The sequence below is a fragment of the Microplitis mediator genome, chromosome 6, assembly GCF_029852145.1.
Source record: "Microplitis mediator isolate UGA2020A chromosome 6, iyMicMedi2.1, whole genome shotgun sequence".
In the NCBI taxonomy this organism is placed as follows: domain Eukaryota; kingdom Metazoa; phylum Arthropoda; class Insecta; order Hymenoptera; family Braconidae; genus Microplitis; species Microplitis mediator.
The window spans coordinates 475,387-485,753 of record NC_079974.1 but is presented as its reverse complement, the minus strand read 5'-3'; the positions used below and the strand labels follow the sequence as shown (position 1 = coordinate 485,753).

The 10,367-nt window shown below is 30.7% G+C and overlaps 1 protein-coding gene across 1 annotated transcript; it reads left to right on the top strand.

Annotated features, from left to right (window-relative positions):
* Positions 1 to 394: 394 nt before the first annotated feature.
* Positions 395 to 4,446, top strand: LOC130669424 (ankyrin-1-like). Its single transcript, XM_057472331.1, has 2 exons — positions 395 to 566; positions 1,685 to 4,446. Exon 2 carries the CDS (start codon positions 1,698 to 1,700, stop codon positions 4,314 to 4,316), a length of 2,619 nt encoding a protein of 872 aa, XP_057328314.1. The 5' UTR covers positions 395 to 566; positions 1,685 to 1,697; the 3' UTR covers positions 4,317 to 4,446.
* Positions 4,447 to 10,367: the final 5,921 nt, after the last annotated feature.

The window sequence follows — 10,367 nt, the reverse complement described above, 5'->3', positions numbered from 1 at the left end:
CTTATGGAAATGCCAATTCTTGCGGCCAACCTAGCGACAAACTGCTACAGAAAGTTATCACCAGCCTGCTGCCAACTTGGCTATCAAGGTATTCCATTAGAAACACTCTACTTCACTCCGTGCCCACAAAAGATGAGCAGAACGGACTTAGTCGCCCGTTAGAGAAAGAACTCATGACGACATCTGTCGCATTATATTGGAACAGCTTTCACTTATAGAGACTAATCATATAGGAATCTTACATATATTGTCATCCCAACAAGAGATTGGACTTCGGGTGTCGTCGGTTTTTACTCCCACTCTGATTGTCTTACGTGTTAAATGTTCTCCCACTTTTCTGTACGCATGCGCAGTTCATAAATGTTCGGTAGTGGGGACAGTTTCGAGGTCTATTCTTTTACTGGGACCACAATATGGTTCAACGTTATTAAACCCCATAACCTACATATTTTTGTGTATGTCATGTGAATAGTATAAATAAAAATGTGTTAAATAATTTAAGAAAACGTCTTATTTGGATTATAAGAAGTTGTGACAAAAGGTTATAATCATCAATTACATTAATAGTAAGTACTATAAAAAAGTAAAATAATAAATTTAAACATATTCTGAAATGATTTTGTCGTGAAAATTTTTTTTTATAATAAAAATGAAATGTTATTGTTATAATTTCTGATGGATGTAAGATCAAACGAGTAAATATTTAGTTTTAACCTCCTCGATCCTGAGGTCCCGTATAAGAGACAATTTTGCCTGCATTCGCTACTAGCCGATGTTTGCTGAACCATAAAAATAACTATTGCCACTGCTTTAAAATAGATGGCTTTCAAAACTATGAATTAGAAAAAATATAAAATATGTTTTTTTGTTTCTTAAAAGGTCTATAAGTATATATGTATACTTATACAAAATTATTCAAATAGCAAACAAAATGATGCCTCGGGACTAAGGAGATTAAATAAAAAGGAAAATGATATAGGGGAGACCGGGGCAAGACGGCCCACCTCAAAAATTAACCAAAAAATTTTTTTTCTTGTTTTCTTTTGATTATCACAAATTTAGATTATTTACTCATTTTTAGCCCGATACGTGAAACTTGGGGCAAAATGAACCACTCAAAAATTCTAAAAGAAAATGTATTTCATAGTATTATAACCTAGTCATGATTAATTTAATAGAAATATCATTTTTTGGTTAATTATATGGATTTGGATTAAAATAGAGCATTTGAAAAAGTTAAAAAAACCAATAATCAATTTTCTACAGAAGTGAAAAAATGACTCGTATTATATCAAAAAAGGTTATTTCGAGTAATATTAAAGTAAATACAGTTGTTGAAGAGAAAAATATAAACATTTGTTACGCGGGAAATTTTTTTACAATTAAAAAAAAAAAATTTTTTTTTCATTTTTTTTCGGAGGGGGCCGTCTTGCCCCAAAAAAAAAAAAATTTTTTTTCAGGAGCTTCACCAAAATTTTGGTGAATTGAGTTCAAGTTAGACAAGAGTAAATCGACTTGATGGTTAAAAGCCACAAATAATAATAACCGGCTTAGGTGGGCCGTCTTGCCCCGGTCTCCCCTAACAACAAATTAATTAATTGAAAGTTCAAAAAATCTTTGAAAAATATTTATGTAATGTAACACGTGATTTTTATTGTATAGGCATAAATTTTTTTATTATTAGGTATATCGTAACAATGGATAATCAACATGGAAATCCGAGTACGGGTCACAATGCTGCAGTTGCTAGTGACAAAAACAATTTGATTGAAGTAGAAAAATGCTCTAGTGTTTCGGAACTAGCAGTTAAAAATCCAACTGAAAATCAGAATGTAGATGATGAACCGAAAGTTACTGATGAAGAAGAGTCAACAGTAGATGTAAACGGGGCTTCGAATCTTTTTAGATCAATAATTGCCAATCAATGTGACGATGAGCTCACAGCTGTTGATTTAATGAGTCCCGATTCTGAAAAAAATCTAATGGAAATCGAAAAGCTGTCCAATCCTTTCGGATGGACAGTAGAGAATCAATGCGAAAATCCAAGTGCAGATCATTGTGGGTCTAGTAATTCCTTCGAATCAATAGATTATCAATGCAATAACTCAGATGATTTATCAATGGCTACTGCGGAAAACGATTCAACAAAAATAGAAAATTCTTCTAATCCTACTGTATTAACAATAGAGAATAAATGCGATAGCAACAGTTCAAATAATCTTCCAAATGTTTCTGCTGAGGAAAATTTATCTCAAGTAGAAATTGATCCTAATCCTCTTCAATTAATAACAGAAAACCAAACGTATAATCAGAACACAGACGACAATTTATTAATTGCTATCGCTAGAAGAAATTTTAAGAAAGTCAAAAAGATAATCAATTTTTTTGGATTATCACATAACCCATCATGGTTAAATGGATACACTCCGCTTCGTATTGCGATCAGAAAAAAATGTAAACAAATAGCAATATTTCTATTGAATAAAAATGCTGAAGTTAATAGAGTTGACCAAGAACCGCACGACACTCCACTTCATTTAGCGATTAATAGAAATTATTATGACATAGTTGACATGTTATTGAAAAAAGAAGCTGATATTAATAAACTAAATTTGTTGGGTAAATCCCCACTGGACATTGCAATAGAAAGAAACGACATAATAATTTTTGAATTATTTGTGAAATATATATCAGACACTAGTATTACTAATGATAATTATATAAAACTATTGGTTAATTTGTTTGATAAAGATTGTGTTGAACTTATTGGCAAACTCTTAACTAAATGTCTCCACATAGACTTTGAATCCTTGAAAAGTGCAAACTTTCTGTGTAAAGCAATCGAAAAAGACTATCATCACTCGATCATTGAAAATTTATTAGCTCGTGGAGTTGATGTTAATTACATTGACAGTTCATATTTCACAGCACAGACATCATTGTACATTGCTTGTGAAAAAGGCAATCATCAGTTAGTGCAGCTACTCCTAAGCAAAGGAGCCGACACTAACATCAAGCAAGTAGTTCATTTCGAAACGGTAGTTGAATATTATCCTATTCATATTGCTATTAAAGGCGGACACTACCTGACCGTAAAAACACTTCTGGATCACGGAGCTGATGCTAACAAGATGTGCTTAATGTATGGAAATGAAGAATTTTCCCCATTACACTTAGCCTGTAACTTCTGCCAATTACAAATCGTTACATTACTACTAAGCAGAGGCGCTGAAATCAATATAAAAAATAATAAAGGCTTGTCACCAATTAGTATTGCTGCTAAACGTGGATACTACAATATTTTCAAGTATCTGATTAACCATGATAACTTTTACTTAGACTGTGACAATGCCCGATCAATTTTGCATAGCGCTGTGAAAAGTAATTTATCTGAAATACTTATGTTGGTTATTGATTACATCAATGAATTGGATCCTAAAGATAAATTGAGATATGAAGTCGATACTAATTCAATTAGTAACTTATCGGGCCTTCCACTTCTTCACACTGCAGCTCGTTTTGATTCTGACCACTGCATTGATATTCTTGTTCAATTCGGTGCTTATGTTGATTTTAAAGATCAAGATGGCAGAACGCCGCTTCACTTCGCTTATCAATATGGCCGACAAAAATCTGTGGTTAGTCTCATCAAAAATGGCGCTAATATCAATGCAATCTGTAGGAAAGGCTACACACCTTTTGAATATTCACAAGTACCAGAACTCGTACGTAGTTCATCATACGAAGGTGAGAGTTCTGCGTATGATTATGAAGAAGTTTATCAAGTCTTAGATGAATATACTCCTGAAATAATTAAAAGCTACTTTGCTAATCATATAGCAATGATGAAAATTATAAATTTATATGTCAATGAAAAAAATTACGATGCGTTGATCGCAATCAGTAGTGAAAACGAAAATTTATTTCAGCAACAAAATGAATATGAAAACGAAGTTGAAAATATGAAAAATAAGATAATCAGTGGTACTATTACGTATTATAATTTTGTGAGAGCCAGTTTAAATCAATCAATTATGTATTTAAACCACGAAAATTTTGTAAATACTCTAAGAAGTGGAAATTATAATTCGATGTTTCCAAATTATTCGATTATTATTGATGGCCGTTTTCGAAAAGCCCTTGCGAGAAAAAAATTACTTGATGAGGTTGATGAATACCCGACTTTTGATATTATTCTGGAGTTACCTTATCCCTGTGTTAGTAAAATAATTGATTACTTAAGCAACGACGATTTAAAAACTCTCATCAATAAATGTAAATTTTCAATTAATGACAATGATGATAACAAACAATGACAAGGACTTATGTTTTTTAAAGTGTGGTAAAATTATATGAAAAACTGGAATTTTTCTAATTCGATGTATCGAAAATATTCGATAGAAAAAATAATTACGCATACATTAACTCATTATTTAGTGGTTATTAAACAAACTATAATGTATTTACTATCATTTCTAATAAAGATTTTGGTAATCGAATTTATGACTTTTTTGAAAATAATCATTGTTAAAATAATGCTTTCGGAAAGTAAGTATATGTGATATACACGAAAGGTTCATTTCTGATCATATATTGTAGTTCGAACTTACGGGTTATTCGTATCGAATCGAATCGAACTACACGGAAAGAAAATTATGGGAGGTTTTGCTATGCATTATGGGAATGGTTCCCATAATGGTATGGGAATAGTACCTATACTACTATAAAGATGGTTCCCATAATATATGGGAACCATCCCCATAAAGGTATGGGAATCATTCCCATACTATTATGGAAATGGTTCCCATATTGGTAGAGGAACTATTCCTATAATATTATGGGAACTATTCCCATAATGTTATGGGAACCATCCCTATAATATCATAAAAATTTTTTTTTGCACAATAGTGTAGAAATTTCCCAAAATTTGAATTTTCTTGAATGTTTTGTGCTGACAAAAAATTCTTGTTAAAATTTTAATGTTTTTTTGCCAAATACGATTTTTTTTTCAATGCTTGAATTTTTGTTTTTATGTTTAATAATATTTCTGTGTATTGTAGAAGTGATTACCACACTTCTTTAAATTAATTTTTTCATGATAATATGGGAACCATTCCCATAATATTATAGGAATGGTTCCTATAATAGTATGGGAACTATTTCCATAATATTATGGGAATGATTCCCATAATGGTATACGAACCATTCTAATTGCATTATGGGAATCATTCCCATAATATTGTGGGAATAGTTTCCATACTATTATGGGAACCATTCCCATAATATTATGGGAATGGTTCCTATAATTTATGGGAATGGTTCCTATAAATTATAGGAACCATTCCCATAAATTATAAGAATGATTCCCATAATATTATAGAAAGTATTCCTATAAATTATAGGAACCATTCCTATAATTATAGGAACCATTCCTATAATTATAGGAACCATTCCTATAATTATAGGAACCATTCCTATAATTATAGGAATTATTCCTATAGTGTTATGGGTATCATTCCCATAATTATAGGAACTATTCCTATAATTATGGGAAACATTCTTATAATTATAGGAACCGCCCCAAAATTTATGGTCGTAATTCCTATGATGGTATAGGAAAAAATTTCACAAAATTATGGGAACCGCTGCCATAATTTTCTTTTGGTGTACTCGATATTTATTCCATTTACAAAATCATTATATTCGAGTTACTCGAATCTTTACGAATTACTCGTAAGTTCTCGAATCATTCGAAAATTTACAAATAATTCAAAAATTTTCTGTTGAACGACTTAAAATTGTGATATTTTTTCCAAGAATTCAAATTTTTGTCAGAAGTAAATAAAACTTAATCACGAAACTACCAGATAATTACTAATTGTTTCTGTAAAAAAACTATGCTTATCACCATTAAATAAAAATTGAATACTTTGAAGGCGTTCAAAATTTTCGGATTCGAATCAAATAATTCGAAAATTGACGAATACTTTAAAAAGTTACGATCAATTTGATTCGATTTTCGAATCGTTATATTATATATGCTCATAAATTGCCTTGTATAATGATAATATATGATTTAGTATGCTGTTTTTTCAATTCGTAAGAAACAATTATCTTTCGACTTAGGCATGACCGTTCGTGATCCCAGCAAGAAATTTCATTAAAATCGCATACGGAACACGGAAACGGTCTAAATGGCTCCCAAGCCCTAAAAACTTGATTCCGCGCTCAAAATCGAGAAAACCTCTTATCTGCTTTTGAACTTCCCGCTAAGAAAATTGAAAATTGTTAAAAAAAGGGAAGTTATTGGTTTCAAAATTTTTTGAGATATAAAATTAAAAAATTCTGTTTTTGATAAAAGTTTTGAACGAATATCAACAATCGCTAACCAACAAATTATTCATTACTAAATATTTTCTGTGAGTTGTCGTTAATGCCAATAAGTTTTTCAATGGATTATCGATAATCAGAGATTACTATACACAGGAAATTCCACAGCAATCAGTAATCACCCATCGTGAAATGAAGCGTCGGGGGTTGCTTTCCTGAATTTCTATGTCGTTTTAGCTCAAGTATCGACAATAGCTGATTCGTGACATAGCACCGAAGAGAACGAAATATTTCTTCATTCAATACACGTAACTCATGGATAAAATGAGCTTGTTTCGCTTTGCCGGAATTCCATTATAGGGGTATAATTGAAAGTAGTCTTTATTATTTATTTATTTTTATATTCTTAAAAGAATTCGATAGTTTTGTAAAAATATATTTTAACAATAAATATATCGACTATATAAACAGCCGACTTTTGGCATTGGTCAAATTCAAATCTATTCTACTTCACTCCGCTAGTCGAAGTAGAACTTTCATTGAACTTCTATAGCGCAAAAACGAGAATAAGTGTTACATAGATGAGGTTCAAATGAGATTCTAGGTTACGTTTATTTGCAGCTTGAATTTGAAGTTGAAATCGATGTTCAATTTTTCTACTTGGGCATGGTGAAGCTTTTCAAAATGATAATATACACTTATCCAAAAAATTAAAGGAACAAAAAAATTTTATAAATTTTTTAGTGATTTTTGGAAGGCTGTATTTTCGTGAAAAATGATCATATCGAAAAAACAAAAAAAGCAAATTGAAGCTTAAAATCTCTAGTTAGAAGATCTTTCAGCAAAGTATTTTTTCGAGCCACGGTTTTTGCGGAATCATAAGAAAAAGGTCGAGACAAAATTTTTCTAAATTTTTTGGTTTCGTTTTTAAGGTCTACGGGGCCGGGAAAAATTTTTTCAAAAAAACGAATTCATGGCTCGCTTAGAAAATTTATTCAGCTACAATTTGCTTTTTTTTTTGTTTCTCTGTACGTCAATTTGCTGCTGAGATATCAGCCTTCAAATCAAAAAGGATCCTTGTCTTTGATTATTGATATCTCAGCAAATAATGGCCGCACAGTAATTTAAAGGGCAGTTTGAGAAACTTGAATAAATTTCCTACAAGCTCCATTTTCGATTTTTTCAAAAAAAAATTTTTTTTCATCCTTGATATCCATTTGAAAAACCCTTAAAAAATGGCGATTTTCTGGTTTTTTAGTCGACTCATCGCTACTCTGCAAATATTGATAAAAAAAATAATGTTGTCAGGTAATTTTACAGCTTAATGTACTCCCAAAAACCCTGGAAATTTTCAGATTGATCCAAAAAAAAAATTTCCGAAAAACGAAAAAAAAGAAAAAAAACTGAATACACGGAAAGAAAATTATGGCAGCGGTTTCCATAATTTTGTGAAATTTTTTCCTATACCAATATAGGAATTACGACCATAAATTATAGGAGCGGTTCCTATAATTATAGGAATGTTTCCCATAATTATAGGAATAGTTCCTATAATTATGGGAATGATACCCATAACACTATAGGAATGGTTCCTATAATTATAGGAATGTTTCCCATAATTATAGGAATACGGTTCCTATAATTATAGGAATACGGTTCCTATAATTATAGGAATGTTTCCCATAATTATAGGAATAGTTCCTATAATTATGGGAATGATACCCATAACACTATAGGAATGGTTCCTATAATTATAGGAATGGTTCCTATAATTTATAGAAATACTTTCTATAATATTATGGGAGTCATTCCTATAATTTATGGGAATGGTTCCTATAATTTATAGGAACCATTCCCATAAATTATAGGAACCATTCCCATAATATTATGGGAATAGTTCCTATAATAGTATGGGAACTATTCCCATAATATTATGGGAACTATTCCCATAATATTATGGGAATGATACCCATAATGCAATTGGAATGATACCCATAATGCAATTGGAATGGTTCCTATACCATTATGGGAATCATTCCCATAATATTATGGGAATAGTTCCTATACTATTATAGGAACCATTCCTATAATATTATGGGAATGGTTCCCATATTATCATGAAAAAATTAATTTAAAGAAGTGTGGTAATCACTTCTACAATACACAGAAATATTATTAAACATAAAAACAAAAATTCAAAAATTGAAGAAAAAAATCGTATTTGGCAAAAAATCATTAAAATTTTTAACAAGAATTTTTTGTCAGCACAAAACATTCAAGAAAATTCAAATTTTGGGAAATTTCTACATTATTGGGCAAAAAAAGAATTTTATGATATTTTAGGGATGGTTCCCATAACATTATGGGAATAGTTTCCATAATATTATAGGAATAGTTCCTATACCAATATAGGAACCATTCCCATAATAGTATGGGAATGATTCCCATACCATTATGGGAATGGTTCCCATAATGATATGGGAAATATTCCTATAATATTATGGGAACCATTCCCATAATGGTATGGGAACCATTCCTATATCATTATGGGAACCATTCCCATAATGGTATGGGAACTATTCTCATACTATTATGGGGATGGTTCCCATAATATATGGGAACCATTCCTATAGTAGTATAGGTACTATTCCCATACCATTATGGGAGCCATTCCCATAATGCATAGGAAAAGTTCCCATAATTTTCTTTCCGTGTAAAACGTAAAAAAAAGTAAAAAAATTCTTGTTTTATCTCGTTCCATTAATTTTTTGGATAAGTGTAGTAAATTTCAATTTATATAACGCGTTTAAGAATTGACAAATTGTTACGAATATAAATTTGATTTTTTTATTTTTACGAAAAATTTGAATAAGGAAATTACTACTCGTTTACAATACATTGTTAAAATTCTGAGGTATCGTTCGATATTTATATAGATATAATAAATGCTCATAAAAAAGTTAAATGATAGAATAGCGAAGATAGAAGTTGATTCGCTCACTTCTCGGCGCCATTTTACGTTGATTACGTTGCGGTTAGTTTCGTATCTCCTTCTTGGCTCTTTCAACCCCACATTTTGCCTACAATACAGTAACCAGTAGCACACCCACCCTTGGACAAAACCAACCCCCAAGTAGTCGAGACCAAAGCAAAGACCTACAGATCAGATAAAAGCTGAGAGCAGAAATACTTACCAAAGTATTTTTTCTCTTTCCCCACTTACATGATCACTTTCGGCCAATGACCGCAAATAGAAAACGCCTCAACTTTATTATAGAAATAGATTCTGTATTTATCACTTGAACATATCTTCCATCAACAATAATAATGTGTATATGTATATAAATTATCAAAATTTGATCCTCATACTTGAAAATATTATTGAGTCAACAATCCCCAATATATATGCCTCGTATACATATCATCCCTTTATCCTGGAAATAAATCTATTATAATTCATCACTAAAAATAAAGATAAGAAGCTCATTTATTAGTACTTTCTTGTCATTTTTTATTCTACTTTCGCTAAAAAAAAATTAAAGAGAATCCCGAGTCGAAATTTAAGTCGTAGATTCAACGTTTTGAACGTTCAAATCGTAAATTCAACGTATTGGACGTTGAAATCGTAATTTGAACGTATTGAACGTTGAAATCGTAGTTTGAACGTATTGAACGTTAAAAACGTTAGTTGAACGTATTCAACGTATTGTGAGCGTAAATCAAACCGATAAGGAGTGTAAATAAGTAATATCAAAACTATTCAGATAACCACATGCTTTCAAGCGCATCTGCCATGTTTTCAAGGCGGCAACTCAAAAGGTTCAAACTCTTTCCAATAAATATTTACAAGTGGGGCAAATGATTTTAATTTTAATTTTTTTGAACGAAATTTCTATTTGATTTTATTGATATATTTTTTTTTCTTGAAAAATACATAAAAAAATGAACAATTAAAAAAAAAAAAGTTGATTAGCACAATTTTTACAAATTTTCAAAAAAATTTATAAATTTTGATATTCAACTAGAAATTGTGCACC

Excerpts from the sequence above, each read along its gene's own strand:
- LOC130669424 (XM_057472331.1), top strand. The coding sequence starts at position 1,698 with ATGGATAATCAACATGGAAATCCGAGTACGGGTCACAATGCTGCAGTT.